Below are 17,486 nucleotides of genomic sequence, written 5' to 3' on the forward strand. Positions count from 1 at the left end.
ACAAGCTTTCGTGGGCCTGAGCAAAGGACGGAGCCTTGATGAGGATGTCGTCGAGGTATGGAAACAGAACCAAGCCTCTGACTCTCAAAATGGCCATCAGTGCCGCCATGATTTTCGTGAACACCCTTGGCGCGGTTGCGAGACCGAACGGCAGGGCGACGAACTGAAAATGATCTTGTTGCACTGCGAAGCGCAGGAAACGGTGATGTCCGGGAAATATTGGAACATGTAGGTAGGCGTCCTGGATATCTATAGAGCATAGAAATTCCTGAGCCTCCATGGAAGCAATTACTGAACGAAGGGATTCCATCCTGAAGTGTCTCAGGCGAACCCTCCTGTTCAACAATTTGAGGTCCAGAATGGGACGAACCTTGCCGTCTTTTTTCGGTACCACAAAGAGGTTCGAGTAGAAACCCGTGTACCGTTCCTTTTCTGGGACGGGAACGATTACCCCGGATTTGAGCAGAGAAGCGATGGCTGCGAAGAAGCCCGGAACCAAAGCGGGATCCTTTGGAGGACGAGATTGGAAGAAACGATCTCTGGGTCGGGAGGCGAACTCTATTTTGTATCCCGAAGACACAACTTCCCTGACCCATGCATCCTCTACTGCGGAAATCCAGACGTCCCTGAAACGGAGAAGACGGCCCCCCAACCTGGGAGTTGGGCTGGAGTCTTGCCGAGAGTCATGCGGAAGTGGATCTTCCAGTCCTGGGCCTGGACGATCTACCCTGGGAATAGCGAGGACGCCAGGACGGAGTGGGCCTGAAGGACACCGCCTTCTTCTCTTGACGTGCCTGTGGCCTCTGTTGCTGCTGGGAAAAGGAGTTTGACGCAGCGAAGCGACGAAAAGGCCGGAACGAGCGAAACTGCCGTCTAGGAGGAGGGCGACGAGGTTTAGCCTGGGGGAGAAGGGAACTTGTGCCCCCAGTGGCGTCCTTAATGATCTGGTCCAGCTGGGAACCAAAGAGACGAGAGCCCTGGAAGGGCAGACTAGTGAGGGACTTTTTGGAGGACAAGTCCGCCTGCCAGGCCTTGAGCCAAACGGTCCGGCGAATGGCAACGGCATTGCTGGAAGCCTGAGCCGCACAAGACGCGACATCCAGGGAGGCGGAAACCAGGTATTCACCAGCGTGGGAAATCTGGTTGGCAAGTTCCGCTAATTGCGCGGGAGGAGCCCCGTCCAGGATACCTCGCCGCAGATCCTTGGCCCATTTTGAGATGGATTTTGAGGCCCAAGTGGAAGCAAAGGCCGGGCATAGCGCTGCTGAAGCCGCTTCGAAGGCAGATTTTGCGAAGGATTCTATAACTCTGTCGTTAGAATCCTTCAGAGACGCTCCGCCGGACAGTGGGAGCACCGTGTTGGTGGACAGCCTGGACACAGGTGGATCCACCGAGGGAGAGACCGTCCAATTGGCGGTAAGATCTGGTGAAAAGGGATATAACACCCCCAGGCGTTTTCCCCTCTGAAAACGTCTGGTCGGATTCTCTCTCTCTCTGGTCAGGATTTCCTCGAATTCAGGATGAGGGGCAAAAAATCTTGAAGGTGGTTTGGCCCGTCTAAACGAAACCGCCTGATCTGCGGGTTCCGTAGAGGGATCCTTAATGCCGCAGGTTTGGTTTATAGCCCGAATGAGGTTCTGGACCGACTCACTCATGGTGGCGATTTGGCTAGGATCCAACTCCGACATCTCCTCTGAGGGCGCATCAGATAAAGCCTCGCCTGACTCAGGGGAGGAGGAACGGTGCGACACCAACCGCGGGGGAGGGCCGTGCGGCGAGATGGAACGCGAAGAGGACTCAGACCGACGTTGCTGTCTGGACCTTTTGTGGCTAATCAAGGAGGGCTCGGGCGGCGGTTCTTGCGACCCGCTGGCCACTGCAGGGGTCTGCAGGGGTAACCGATCCAGCGCGGACACCAGGGTTTGAGACACCCGTGTTAAATCGGCCACCGATTGTGACAGAGAAGCGGCCCAGCCTGGGATGGGGGGATCACTCTCGGGCGGAACAGCCGGGGGATCCTGGGCGGTGGGAACAATCGGGTTGCTGCAGGACTGACACAGCGGGGAGGACTGACCTGAGGGAAGTTTGCTGTTACAGGACGAACATGCAAAGTACGTGACTAAGGCAGAAGATGAAGAGGTAGGGGGACGAGAGCGGCCCCCTTTAGAGGTAGACATTTTTAGGGACCCTGAAGATGCCAGTGGGTTAGGGGACAGTGGGCAGAGGGGGGTGTCAGTCTGCAGTGCAGCTACTCACGGACCCGGTCCTGGAAGATGTCCCACTTGTCCTCGGCGGAGAACTTCCCTGAGGTGCTGATTCTGCGATGCTGAGCCACAGAAGATGCGAGTGCTGCTGCTGTGAGAAGCGGTGCACACCGGCCGAGGGACCCACGAGGAAGGGGGTGGAGCCAGACGCAGAGGCGCCGGTGGGCAGGGCGCAGTATGTCGGGCGGGAAAGAAGCCCGCCCGCAGAACCGGAAGTGGGGAGCCGAGAAACCGGAAGTAGGCCCCGGCGTAAGCCGGGACCTAAAATAGAGACCGGCGCCACCGGAGAAGGGAACCGCGGCGCCGGAGCAGCGCGCCGCAGAGTCCGAGAAGAGCGGCAGTCCGCCAAGGCTGTCCGAACGGAACCGGCGGGGCCGCGGCGCCAGAGGCAGGCCCCGGCAGAAGCCGGGACCCAAACTAGAGGCCGGCGCCGCCGGAAAATCGCGGCGCCGGAGAATCGCGGCGCCGGAGCGTCGCCAGAGAATCGCGGCGCCGGAGCGCCGCCTGAGAATAGCGGCGCCGGAGCGCCGCTGGAGAGTGGCGGCGTCGGAGCGCCGCAGAAAGCAAGCGGCACGGCACCCTGCCAAGGACGCCGTGCAGACACAGGACACACCGCGGCCGCCGAGAAGCGAGACCGCAAGGGGGAGCGGCGCGGCAGCCCGCCAGGCCGAGACTCCACAAGGGAGACACCGTGGCTGTGCGGCCGCCAATGAAGGAGAGCCCAGGAGGAAAATGAGCCACAGCCCCCGTGGCTGTCCCTGGGATCCCCCCAAACAAACGCCATGAGGGAGGACCGGGGAACATCTGGGGAAAAGATCCCGGGGGAATGGAGAGCCCGCCAGGGGGAAATACTCACCTAAACATCCCACGCCGTTACTAACCTGAGGGGAATGAGACGTCCACGGAGCTGTGATGGACGTCCTCGTCTCCTCCGACCGACAGGCTCTGGTAGGCGAGTGGGTGGGGGACGGAGCCAGGACCGGACTTCTGAGCACGCTTCTGTGCTAGGATCTTGGTCCTGGAGAGGGATCTATGAGGATACGGGGTGGCAGTACACGCCGTACTCATAGTCCGTATTGTGGGACTACAGGTGTGACTGCTCACCCTGTATCCCTCTGGAAGAAAACCTGAAAAGAAACGACGCACATTGAGGTAGATAAGGGTCTAATGAAAGACCCGTGTCCACCTCCTACTGACACTAAGCTAAACTGAAGAGTTTAATGCCAGTCGGTGGGGTGTACACTGCAGAGGAGGAGCTAATTTTTTTATTTGCATAGTGTCAGCCTCCTAGTGGCAGCAGCATACACCCATGGTTCCTGTGTCCCCCAATGAGAGGCGATAAAGAAATGCCACCGTCTGTATGAGGCAGCCATGAAGAGAAGACAGGGCATGACCCCTTCCAACTCCATCACGCTTTTGATTCCCGCCACTCCAACAGCGATGCAGCTTCCTGCCCATCAGTCACATGACCAGAACAGCCAATCAGTTGCCTTAGTGGTCACATGACATACATAAAACATCACCACCGAGGCATGAAAGATGGACAGGATGTTATCACTGCAGGACTGAAGAAAATTACCAGATTGGTGGCCGATTCAACAAATATATATATATATTTTTAACAATATTTTCCTTCTACCCATGTCAGAGTAATGCGATAGTACAGGTTCTTGAAAGGCAGTGGAGCCCTAAAACTAATAGCAGGTCCAGATATGACGGCTAAGAAATGGTTACAAAAGAAAAGGAAAAAAAAAAAAAAATAAAAAAAAAATAAAAAAAGAGAATCGGTGAGTCTCATGACAATTATAGCTATGGTTCTTTCAGGGACGCTTCCTACCATCCAACTTCATCAGCTCTGGGCAGTAGAAGTGTATTACAGTCAGCAGGGCGGCGCCATCACTGATATCCTTCATTAGGTCTTCTAGCAGTGGGAAGAAGGGCAGCTGTCTATTCGATGGGTGATCCCGGCGGTAACGGACCTGAAACGGCAAATGGCAAGTGGGTATAAGAAAAAAAAAAGCAACAACTTTCTTACAATCAGGTGAACAGATAAATATAGAATTTTATGTTAAACAACTAAAAAATAAAAAAAAAGTAGAGAAGCGGGTGAACTGCGCAGCTAGAGATGGAAAAGTATCAAATATCCACACTGTAAGGACACGACAGTAATAACCACACAACGGGCAGGAGGACACCGGCCACTACACAGCAATGACAGAAATATCTTGTGGGTGATGCGTATATATATATATATATATATATATATATATATATATATATATATATATATATATATATATATATATATATATATATATATATATATATATATATATATATTGTATATTTTGAGATATATATATGTATATACACATATTTGATCTTTACTAAATGGTTTGTTCAGTGGATAAAATCCATTTTCCTACCCCCATCAGGGAATTAGGAGTGAGGAGTGAGGTCTTCTGTTCTGGATCATCATAGTTGAGTTACATATGGCATCTCTCTGGCTGTGGGGGACCCCCCCCAGTATTACACACACCGGCAGCGAGACGGAGGTCAGCATTTCCTTTCAGATTACAGATGATCACTAGTGGTCCTACACCAATAACAGTACATCAAAGTTGGCCAAATCCACCATTTTTGGGAAGACCAGCCAGCCATCTGCTGTATACTGGGGTCCTCCTGACTCTCCGCAGACAGATTGACGTTGGGACAGAAGAATCCGGGAGTTGGAATTTCAATGGCTGATCTTTCTGATCCCAAGCAAGAGAAGGTGCCACCAGAAAGGTCCGGCAGCGGCCTTCTCCTCTCTACCCGGTGACCACACATGAACGATTGGCCGAGTGCTCAGGTAAATGGGGGGAGTCTGGAGAGAGAGAGCGGTCAGCCAAAAGTACGATCGGCCAACAGTGCTCTCATGCCTACGGCCAGATTTATTAATCAGCCTACCATCAAGGCATCCTCCTAGCAAGTCTTTATTAGTGTATTCAAATATAAAATGTAACAAGTCCTTACTCCTGGGTGAATGCAGAGAAAGTATAGACAACACGTTTCGATCCAGCCAATCTGAGTTAGACATGAGTAAGATCGGCTAGATCGAAACGCGTTGTGTATACTTTCTGTCTGCATTCACCCAGGAGTAAGGACTTGTTACATTTTATATTTGAATGCACTAATAAAGACTTTCAAGATTTTAAGGAGCTGGAATCTACATCTACTTTCTTCATGCATGCTGCCGCTTCACGTCTGGGTCAGGACGAAGATTCCCGTGCTCCATAGGTCTGTCGGTGAGATGGCTGAGGCTGTTTAAGCCGTATTTCTTATCCTCCAAGCAAGCAAGGCTTTTCCTAGCAGAGAAACTCTTCAAAATAAAAAAAGTAGTGCATTTTGGAACCACAACAAATAAATATCTGTATCTTGGCCACAAATGCAGAGTTCGGCCTCTGGCATTCATTGCTCATACTTGTGCAGTCAGAGCGGCATCATCAGCCCTTTAACATTGTGGCCAGTCACTAGCCATTCGCTGTCTTTTAGAGCGTGATTGATCACCCTGTAGCGCCATCCAAAGTCCGCAACTATTCGCTTGGTGATACTGTAGAACTCGCTAATAGGAGAGAAGGCACCAGGGCAGGCATCGCTCTGTCCTGCTAAGCTAGGCTCCGACCTCTCCTCTTTGATGTCCATCAGCCCGGAGGCAACATAGAAAAAGTGGTTCTCTGGTTTGGGTGTTAAACGATTACATCAATATAATAAAGATCAAATGCAAATAAATATATATATATATATATCTCATTGTACACAACCCCACAAAATACTTCTAAGAAGGATTAATATTCATTCCTCTAATGTGTGTGGCTCGAACGTAAAAAGGAACGCAGGGAAAACAGGCGGCTAAAGTCCTACTGGCCGTACGTCATCCTACATGATGCGTTAGTAAGCGGAGCGTCGGCAGGAGAGCAAGAGACTGAGAATGTCCTATGGGAGGAAAACATTTTCAGACTTTAAAAAGTTTTCAACCACACATGGCAAGAAAGAGTGTAGTGCACACCATCTTAGCCACGCAAGGGAAGGGGGAACAAACAGAAAAAAATAAAGGCGATTGGGGCGGTGGGATTGGGGGGGGGGGGGGGGGGGGTTGGGGGTGGAAGGATTGAAAGAGGGGATAATAAAAAAAAAAAAAAAAAAAAAAGGAGGGCTGATCGTGCTCCCACTGGTCAGATCTGCTAGGTAGGAAGAGGTTAAATACTATACCACTCGTGCAAACTCCACAGGTTCCAGCATGCAATGCGCTAGTGCATGCATTAGACCAGGCTTTTACAGACACGGATGGAACAGAGAGAACAAACGGTTAATGCACAAACGATGGGTTAGATGTGAGATCAGTCACAGAGAAAGACAGACGGACAAAAGCACAGAGCCGTGGGCAACGCCAGGGTGGTTTCTCTTCCTCGTGTGGATATTACGTACATATACGGCACACAATGCCAGGAATGTCTGGGCCCGGTAATTGGTGATATATACGGTATATTATATATTATGCGTTTTTCTTTTTGGAGGGGCAGCTCTGTCGTTCTGTTTCCTGCTACTCGGAGGCAGACGTGGAGAGAGAGAGAGAGAGAGTATGGAGAAGCTGACTGCAGTTACGCTACAATGAGAGAGTGCCATGGGTGGATGGATGACGGTCACAGAGAGGGGCTTCACTTACAGGTACTAACTTCCAATACCATTTTGAAGGAGACTTTTCAGGAGACAAGGAAAACAAGTTAGGCAGAAGAAAGGAAAGTCGTGCAATTTATTTAAAAAAAAAATAGTTGCAAAATACATATTCGTTATATATTTAACCCTAAATCAGAACTTTCCATTCTTTATGGCTTTCAGATAAAAACAGACTAGTGATCGATGCATAAAATATCACACAAGCAGGAAACCATTTTTATAAAGTAGCCGAGCCAGGGTGAATCTGCCAATATGACAATCTGCAGCACTGGGTCAATTTCCTGAGGCGCCCCCCTAAAGGGGACATTACAAGGCCTGTCCTGGGTTTGTATCTTCAGGAGCACAGCTTCCTAATGGTCAAGAACATTGTCCTCCTGACTGACAGGACCAGCAGCACCGGCGGCCCGAACTGTGAGCTCAGCAGCGGAGGAGGGCAGATAGCCAAAGCTGCTCAGATCCATCTGCTTCCTCCAAAGCGCTGTCTGCAGGAACTGGTCAGAAGGTTCCCACACCACCATCAATAGCCATCAGATTATTAGCTCTCGGGCTTTGTAACAGTGTTTAGATATGCAAAAGGTCCCTGCATGATCTGTAAGTTAAAGTGCCCCGTCAGCAGGATTGTGCTCAGTAACCTACAGTGTCAGGTCGGCGCCATTATACTGATTACAATGAGACCTGGTGATGAAATCCGTCTTGTGGTTGTTGTGTAATTTTTATTTCCAGTTTTGAGTTAATAACCTGCCTGTGCTCCAGGGCGGCCTGTGGGGGTCTTCATGTGGTGCCCTGATTAGATATTCATAAATCACTGATCCATCACAGACCTGCCCCCTAGTTTACATAATGAATCTACTATATAATTGTCTAAGGGTCACTTCTGTCCGTCTGTCTGTCCCAGATATTCATTGGTTGCGGCCTCTGTCTGTGATGGAAATCCAAGTCACTGATTGGTCTCGCCAGCTGCCTGTCATGGCTGCCGCGACCAATCAGCGATGGCCACAGTCAGATTAGTCCCTCCCTACTCCCCTGCAGTCATTGACCGTCGCCCGCTCCGTACTCCCCGCAGTCAGTGCCCGGCGCCCGCTCCATACTCCCCGCAGTCAGTGCCCGGCGCCCGCTCCATACTCCCCGCAGTCAGTGCCCGGCGCCCGATCCATACTCCCCGCAGTCAGTGCCCGGCACCCGCTCCATACTCCCCGTAGTCAGTGCCCGGCGCCCGCTCCATACTCCCCGCAGTCAGTGCCCGGCGCCCGCTCCATACTCCCCGCAGTCAGTGCCCGGCGCCCGCTCCATACTCCCCGCAGTCAGTGCCCGGCGCCCGCTCCATACTCCCCGAAGTCAGTGCCCGGCGCCCGCTCCATACTCCCCGCAGTCAGTGCCCGGCGCCCGCTCCATACTCCCCGCAGTCAGTGCCCGGCGCCCGCTCCATACTCCCCGTAGTCAGTGCCCGGCGCCGGCTCCATACTCCCCTCACACAGGGTTAATGCCGGCGATAACGGACCGCGTTATGCCGCAGGTAAGTCCGCTATTAACCCGGTGTGACACAGTTGTTACTATTGATGCTGCCTATGCAGCATCAATAGTAAAAAGATCTAATGTTAAAAATAATAATAAAAAAAAAAAACTTGCTATTCTCACCTCACCTTCAACATTTAAACACAATTAAAATTGAATTGGTTTTGGCAGCAAGACAGTTTTAGAGTTTTATTACAGGTCCGTGGATATAAGGTATTACTTTAAGTTTTCTGAGACTGGGTCTATGTACCAAGATATGTGCCGCTATGACTTGTGCTATATATTTGTACTGGCTTGGTTGCAAGCAACATGTACTGTTCTTTTGATGTTTAATAAACGAATTTAAAAAAAAAAGAAAAGAATGTCCTTCCAGAACTGTGCTGGCTTTTTCAGATGTTTTTTAGTTAAGTCCAGTCTAGCCATTTTATTCTTGATGCTTATGAGTGGCTTGCACCGTGCAGTGAACCCTCTGTGTTTACTTTCATGCAGTCTTCTCTATATGGTAGATTTGGATATTGATTCGCCGACCTCCTGGAGAGTGTTCTTCACTTGGTTGGCTGTTGTGAAGGGGTTTCTCTTCACCATGGAGATTATTCTGCGATCATCCACCACTGTTGTCTTCCGTGGGCGCCCAGGTCTTATTGCATTGATGAGTTCACCAGTGCTTTCTTTCTTTCTCAGGATGTACCAAACTGTAGATTTTGCCACTCCTAATATTGTGGCAATTTCTCGGATGGGTTTTTTCAGCTTAAGGATGGCTTGTTTCACCTACATGGAGAGCTCCTTTGACCGCATGTTTACTTCACAGCAAAACATTCCAAATGCAAGCACCACACCTCAAATCAACTCCAGGCCTTTTATCTGCTTAATTGAGAATGACATGACGAAGGGATTGCCCACACCTGTCCATGAAATAGCCTTGGAGTCAATTGTCCAATTACTTTTGGTCCCTTTAACCCCTTCATGACCCAGCCTATTTTGACCTTAACCCCTTCATGACCCAGCCTATTTTGACCTTAAAGACCTTGCCGTTTTTGCAATTCTGACCAGTGTCCCTTTATGAGGTAATATCTCAGGAACGCTTCAACGGATCCTAGCGGTTCTGAGATTGTTTTTTCGTGACATATTGGGCTTCATGTTAGTGGTAAATTTAGGTCAATAAATTCTGCGTTTATTTGTGATAAAAACGGAAATTTGGCGAAAATTTTGAAAATTTCGCAATTTTCACATTTTGAATTTTTATTCTGTTAAACCAGAGAGATATGTGACACAAAATAGTTAATAAATAACATTTCCCACATGTTTACTTTACATCAGCACAATTTTGGAAACAAAATTTTTTTTTTGCTAGGAAGTTATAAGGGTTAAAATTTGACCAGCGATTTGTCATTTTTACAACGAAATTTACAAAACCATTTTTTTTAGGGACCACCTCACATTGGAAGTCAGTTTGAGGGGTCTATATGGCTGAAAATACCCAAAAGTGACACCATTCTAAAAACTGCACTCCTCAAGGTACTCAAAACCACATTCAAGAAGTTTATTAACCCTTCAGGTGCTTCACAGCAGCAGAAGCAACATGGAAGGAAAAAATGAACATTTAACTTTTTAGTCACAAAAATTATCTTTTAGCAACAATTTTTTTATTTTCCCAATGGTAAAAGGAGAAACTGAACCACGAAAGTTGTTGTCCAATTTGTCCTGAGTACGCTGATACCTCATATATGGGGGTAAACCACTGTTTGGGCGCACGGCAGGGCTTGGAAGGGAAGGAGCGCCATTTGACTTTTTGAATCAAAAATTGGCTCCACTCTTTAGCGGACACCATGTCACGTTTGGAGAGCCCCCGTGTGCCTAAAAATTGGAGCTCCCCCACAAGTGACCCCATTTTGGAAACAAGACGCCCCAAGGAACTTATCTAGATGCATAGTGAGCACTTTGAACCCCCAGGTGCTTCACAAATTGATCCGTAAAAATGAAAAAGTACTTTTTTTTCACAAAAAAATTATTTTAGCCTCAATTTTTTCATTTTCACATGGGCAACAGGATAAAATGGATCCTAAAATGTGTTGGGCAATTTCTCCTGAGTACACCAATACCTCACATGTGGGGGTAAACCACTGTTTGGGCACATGGTAAGGCTCGGAAGGGAAGGAGCGCCATTTGACTTTTTGAATGAAAAATTATTTCCATCATTAGCGGACACCATGTCGCGTTTGGATAGCTCCTGTGTGCCTAAACATTGGCGCTCCCCCACAAGTGACCCCATTTTGGAAACTAGACCCCCCAAGGAACTTATTTAGATGCCTAGTGAGCACTTTAAACCCTCAGGTGCTTCACAAATTGATCCGTAAAAATGAAAAAGTACTTTTTTTTCACAAGAAAATTCTTTTCGCCTCAATTTTTTCATTTTCACATGGGCAGTAGGATAAAATGGATCATAAAATTTGTTGGGCAATTTCTCCCGAGTACGCCGATACCTCATATGTGGGGGTAAACCACTGTTTGGGCACTCGGCAGGGCTCGGAAGGGAAGGAGCGCCATTTGACTTTTTGAATGGAAAATTAGCTCCTATTGTTAGCGGACACCATGTCGCGTTTGGAGAGCCCCTGTGTGCCTATGCATTGGAGCTCCCCCACAAGTGACCCCATTTTGGAAACTAGACCCCCCAAGGAACTTATCTAAATGCATATTGAGCACTTTAAACCCCCAGGTGCTTCACAGAAGTTTATAACGCAGAGCCATGAAAATAAAAAATACTTTTTCTTTCCTCAAAAATGATTTTTTAACCTGGAATTTCCTATTTTGCCAAGGATAATAGGAGAAATTGGACCCCAAATATTGTTGTCCAGCTTGTCCTGAGTAGGCTGATACCCCATATGTGGGGGTAAACCACTGTTTGGGCGCATGGCAGGGCTCAGAAGGGATGGCACGCCATTTGGCTTTTTAAATGGAAAATTAGCTCCAATCATTAGCGGACACCATGTCACGTTTGGAGAGTCCCTGTGTGCCTAAACATTGGAGATCCCCCAGAAATGACCCCATTTTGGAAACTAGACCCCCAAAGGAACTAATCTAGATGTGTGGTGAGGACTTCGAACCCCCAAGTGCTTCACAGAAGTATATAACGCAGAGCCATGAAAATAAAAATAAAAAATTATTTTCTCAAAAATGATCTTTTAGCTTGCAATTTTTTATTTTCCCAAGGGTAACAGGAGAAATTTGACCCCAAAAGTTGTTGTCCAGTTTCTCCTGAGTACGCTGATACCCCATATGTGGGGGTAAACTACTGTTTGGGCACATGCCGGGGCTCGGAAGTGAAGTAGTGACGTTTTGAAATGCAGACTTTGATGGAATGCTCTGTGGGCGTCACGTTGCGTTTGCAGAGCCCCTGATGTGGCTTAACAGTAGAAACCCCCCACAAGTGACCCCATTTTGGAAACTAGACCCCCAAAGGAACTTATCTAGATGTGTGGTGAGCACTTTGAACCCCCAAGTGCTTCATAGAAGTTTATAATGCAGAGCCGTGAAAATAATAAATACGTTTTCTTTCCTCAAAAATAATTATTTAGCCCAGAATTTTTTATTTTCCCAAGGGTTACAGGAGAAATTGGACCCCAAAAGTTGTTGTCCAGTTTCTCCTGAGTACGCTGATACCCCATATGTGGGGGTAAACTACTGTTTGGGCACATGCCGGGGCTCGGAATTGAAGTAGTGACGTTTTGAAATGCAGACTTTGATGGAATGCTCTGCGGGCATCACGTTGCGTTTGCAGAGCCCCTGGTGTGCCTAAACAGTAGAAACCCCCCACAAGTGACCCCATTTTAGAAACTAGACCCCCCAAGGAACTTATCTAGATATGTGGTGAGCACTTTGAACCCCCAAGTGCTTCACAGACGTTTACAACGCAGAGCCGTGAAAATAAAAAATTATTTTTCTTTCCTCAAAAATTTTGTTTTAGCAAGCATTTTATTAGATTCACAAGGGTAACAGGAGAAATTGGACCCCAGTAATTGTTGCGCAGTTTGTCCTGAGTATGCTGGTACCCCATATGTGGGGGTAAACCACTGTTTGGGCACACGTCAGGGCTCGGAAGTGAGGGAGCACCATTTGACTTTTTGAATACGAGATTGGCTGGAATCAATGGTGGCGCCATGTTGCGTTTGGAGACCCCCTGATGTGCCTAAACAGTGGTAACCCCTCAATTCTACCTCCAACACTAACCCCCCCACACCCCTAACCCTAATCCCAACTGTAGCCATAACCCTAATCACAACCCTAATTCCAACCCTAACCCTAAGGCTATGTGCCCACGTTGCGGATTCGTGTGAGATATTTCCGCACCATTTTTGAAAAATCCGCGGGTAAAAGGCACTGCGTTTTACCTGCGGATTTTCCGCGGATTTCCAGTGTTTTTTGTGCGGATTTCACCTGCGGATTCCTATTGAGGAACAGGTGTAAAACACTGCAGAATCCGCACAAAGAATTGACATGCTGCGGAAAATACAACGCAGCGTTTCCGCGCGGTATTTTCCGCACCATGGGCACAGCGGATTTGGTTTTTCATATGTTTACATAGTACTGTACACCTGATGGAACACTGCTGCGAATCCGCAGCGGCCAATCCGCACCGTGTGCACATAGCCTAATTCTAAAGGTATGTGCACACGCTGCGGAAAACGCTGCGGAAAAGCAGCAGTTTCCCATGAGCTTACAGTTCAATGTAAACCTACGGGAAACAAAAATCGCTGCACACATGCTGCGCAAAAACTGCACGGAAACGCAGCGGTTTACATTCCGCAGCATGTCACTTCTTTGTGCGGATTCCGCAGCGGTTTTACAACTGCTCCAATAGAAAATCGCAATTGTAAAACCGCAGTGAAATGTGCAGAAAAACCGCGGTAAATCCGCCATAAATCCGCAGCGGTTTAGCACTGCGGATTTATCAAATCCGCAGCGGAAAAATCCGCAGAGGACCAGAATACGTGTGCACATACCGAAACCCTAACCCTAGCCCTAGCCCTACCCCTAACCCTATTCTAACATTAGTGGAAAAAAAAAAAATTTCTTTATTTTTTTATTGTCCCTACCTATGGGGGTGACAAAGGGGGGGGGTCATTTATTATTTTTTTTATTTTGATCACTGAGATATAATCTATCTCAGTGATCAAAATGCACTTTGGAACGAATCTGCCGGCCGGCAGATTCGGCGGGCGCACTGCGCATGCGCCCGCCATTTTGGAAGATGGCGGCGCCCAGGGAGAAGACGGACGGGACCCCGGCTGGATCGGTAAGTATGATGGGGTGGGGGGGGGACCACGGGGGGGGGGGGGGGTGGGGGGGATCGGAGCACGGGAGGGGAATCGGAGCGCGGCAGGCGTGGAACGGAGCACGGGGGGGCTGGAACGGAGCACGGGGGGGCTGGAACGGAGCACGGGGGGGCTGGAACGGAGTGCAGGGGGGGTGATTTGAGCACGGGGGGGGGGGGGTGATTGGAGCACGGGGGTGAGCGGACAAGAGCACGGGGGGGAGCGGAGCACTGGAGGGAAGGGAGCCGGAGCAGTGTACCGGCCAGATCGGGGGGCTGGGGGGGCGATGGGTGGGGTGGGGGCACACTAGTATTTCCAGCCATGGCCGATGATATTGCAGCATCGGCCATGGCTGGATTGTAATATTTCACCAGTTTTTTAGGTGAAATATTACAAATCGCTCTGATTGGCAGTTTCACTTTCAACAGCCAATCAGAGCGATCGTAGCCACGAGGGGGTGAAGCCACCCCCCCTGGGCTAAACTACCACTCCCCCTGTCCCTGCAGATCGGGTGAAATGGGAGTTAACCCTTTGACCCGGCCTGCAGGGACGCGATCTTTCCATGACGCCACATAGGCGTCATGGGTCGGATTGGCACCGACTTTCATGACGCCTACGTGGCGTCATGGGTCGGGAAGGGGTTAAAGACCTTTATGAGGTAATATCTCAGGAACGCTTCAATGGATCCTAGCGGTTCTGAGATTGTTTTTTCGTGACATATTGGGCTTCATGTTAGTGGTAAATTTAGGTCAATAAATTCTGCGTTTATTTGTGATAAAAACGGAAATTTGACGAGAATTTTGAAAATTTCGCAATTTTCACATTTTGAATTTTTATTCTGTTAAACCAGAGAGTTATGCGACACAAAATAGTTAATAAATAACATTTCCCACATGTATACTTTACATCAGCACAATTTTGGAAACAAAATTTTTTTTTGCTAGGAAGTTATAAGGGTTAAAATTTGACCAGCGATTTCTCATTTTTACAACGAAATTTACAAAACCATTTTTTTTTAGGGACCACCTCACATTTGAAGTCAGTTTGAGGGGTCTATATGGCTGAAAATACCCAAAAGTGACACCATTCTAAAAACTGCACCCCTCAAGGTGCACAAAACCACATTCAAGAAGTTTAACCCTTCAGGTGCTTCACAGCAGCAGAAGCAACATGGAAGGAAAAAATGAACATTTAACTTTTTAGTCACAAAAATGATCTTTTAGCAACAATTTTTTTTATTTTCCCAATGGTAAAAGGAGAAACTGAACCACGAAAGTTGTTGTCCAATTTGTCCTGAGTACGCTGATACCTCATATGTGGGGGTAAACCACTGTTTGGGCGCACGGCAGGGCTTGGAAGGGAAGGAGCACCATTTGACTTTTTGAATGAAAAATTGGCTGCACTCTTTAGCGGACACCATGTCACGTTTGGAGAGCCCCCGCGTGCCTAAAAATTGGAGCTCCCCCACAAGTGACCCCATTTTGGAAACTAGACGCCCCAAGGAACTTATTTAGATGCATAGTGAGCACTTTAAACCCTCAGGTGCTTCACAAATTGATCCGTAAAAATGAAAAAGTACTTTTTTTTTTTTTTTTTTCACAAAAAAATTCTTTTAGCCTCAATTTTTTCATTTTTACATGGGCAATAGGATAAAATGGATCGTAAAAATTGTTGGGCAATTTCTCCTGAGTACACCGATACCTCACATGTGGGGGTAAACCACTGTTTGGGCACATGGTAAGGTTCGGAAGGGAAGGAGCGCCATTTGACTTTTTGAATGGAAAATTAGCTCCAATTGTTAGCGGACAGCATGTCGCGTTTGGAGAGCCCCTGTGTGCCTATGCATTGGAGCTCCCCCACAAGTGACCCCATTTTGGAAACTAGACCCCCCAAGGAACTTATCTAGATGCATGTTGAGCACTTTAAACCCCCAGAGGCTTCACAGAAGTTTATAACGCAGAGCCATGAAAATAAAAAATACTTTTTCTTTCCTCAAAAATTATTTTTTAACCTGGAATTTCCTATTTTGCCAAGGGTAATAGGAGAAATAGGACCCCAAATGTTGTTGTCCAGTTTCTCCTGAGTTCGCTGATACCCCATATGTGGGGGTAAACCACTGTTTTGGCGCACGGCAGGGCTCGCCATTTGGCTTTTTAAATGGAAAATTAGCTCCAATCATTAGCGGACACCATGTCGCGTTTGGAGAGCCCCTGTGTGCCTAAACATTGCAGATCCCCCACAAATGACCCCATTTTGGAAACTAGACCCCCAACGGAACTAATCTAGATGTGTGGTGAGCACTTTAAACCCTCAAATGCTTCACAGACGTTTATAACGCAGAGCCGTGAAAATAATAAATACGTTTTCTTTCCTCAAAAATAATTTTTTAGCCCAGAATTTTTTATTTTCCCAAGGGTTACAGGAGAAATTGGACCCCAAAAGTTGTTGTCCAGTTTCTCCTGAGTACGCTGATACCCCATGTGTGGGGGTAAACCACTGTTTGGGCACACGTCGGGGCTCAGAAGGGAAGTAGTGACTTTTGAAATGCAGACTTTGATGGAATGGTCTGCGGGCGTCACGTTGCGTTTGCAGAGCCCCTGGTGTGCCTAAACAGTGGAAACCCCACACAAGTGACCCCATTTTGGAAACTAGACCCCCCAAGGAACTTATCTAGATATGTGGTGAGCACTTTGAACCCCCAAGTGCTTCACAGACGTTTACAACGCAGAGCCGTGAAAATAAAAAATAATTTTTCTTTCCTCAAAAATGATGTTTTAGCAAGCAATTTTTTTATTTTAACAGGAGAAATTGGACCCCAGTAATTGTTGCGCAGTTTGTCCAGACTATGCTGGTACCCCATATGTGGGGGTAAACCACTGTTTGGGCACACGTCGGGGCTCGGAAGGGAGGGAGCACCATTTGACTTTTTGAATAAAAGATTGGCTGGAATCAATGGTGGCGCCATGTTGCGTTTGGAGACCCCCTGATGTGCCTAAACAGTGGAAACCCCTCAATTCTACCTCCAACACACTCCTAACCCTTATCCCAACTGTAGCCGTAACCCTAACCACAACCCCAACCCCAACACACCCCTAACCACAACCCTAATTCCAACCCTAACCCTAAGGCTATGTGCCCACATTGCGGATTCGTGTGAGATTTTTCAGCACCATTTTTGAAAAATCCGCGGGTAAAAGGCACTACGTTTTACCTGCGGATTTACCGCGGATTTCCAGTGTTTTTTGTGCGGATTTCACCTGCGGATTCCTATTGAGGATCAGGTGTAAAACGCTGCGGAATCCGCACAAAGAATTGACATGCTGCGGAAAATACAACGCAGCGTTTCCGCGCTGTATTTTCCGCACCATGGGCACAGCGGATTTGGTTTTCCATATGTTTACATGGTACTGTAAACCTGATGGAACACTGCTGCGGATCCGCAGCCAAATCCGCACCGTGTGCACATAGCCTAATTCTAAAGGTATGTGCACACGCTACGGAAAACGCTGCGGACCCGCAGCAGTTTCCCATGAGTTTACATTTCAATGTAAACCTATGGGAAACAAAAATCGCTGTACACATGCTGCGGAAAAACTGCACGGAAACGCAGGGGTTTACATTCCGCAGCATGTCACTTCTTTCTGCGGATTCCACAGCGGTTTTACAACTGCTCCAATAGAAAATC

The 17,486-nt window shown here is 48.1% G+C and overlaps 2 protein-coding genes across 3 annotated transcripts in view; one reads left to right on the forward strand and one right to left on the reverse strand.

Moving 5' to 3' along the window:
* The window catches only part of DYNC2I2 (dynein 2 intermediate chain 2), a 457,867-nt gene that overhangs the window by 116,819 nt on the left and 323,562 nt on the right, over positions 1 to 17,486 (forward strand). The window lies entirely within an intron of this gene.
* The window catches only part of CAMSAP1 (calmodulin regulated spectrin associated protein 1), a 59,507-nt gene that overhangs the window by 17,330 nt on the left and 24,691 nt on the right, over positions 1 to 17,486 (reverse strand). Inside the window, exons 6-7 of one of the 2 annotated variants that reach the window (XM_069748038.1) lie at positions 6,970 to 7,002; positions 4,102 to 4,243 (exon numbers count right to left, since the gene is read on the reverse strand). In XM_069748038.1, the coding sequence (XP_069604139.1) occupies positions 4,102 to 4,243; positions 6,970 to 7,002 (175 nt within the window). The remainder of the gene's footprint in view (positions 1 to 4,101; positions 4,244 to 6,969; positions 7,003 to 17,486) is intronic. The other variant, XM_069748039.1, reaches the window with a different exon arrangement.

This window comes from Ranitomeya imitator, chromosome 2 (assembly GCF_032444005.1).
Source record: "Ranitomeya imitator isolate aRanImi1 chromosome 2, aRanImi1.pri, whole genome shotgun sequence".
Lineage (NCBI taxonomy): Eukaryota > Metazoa > Chordata > Amphibia > Anura > Dendrobatidae > Ranitomeya > Ranitomeya imitator.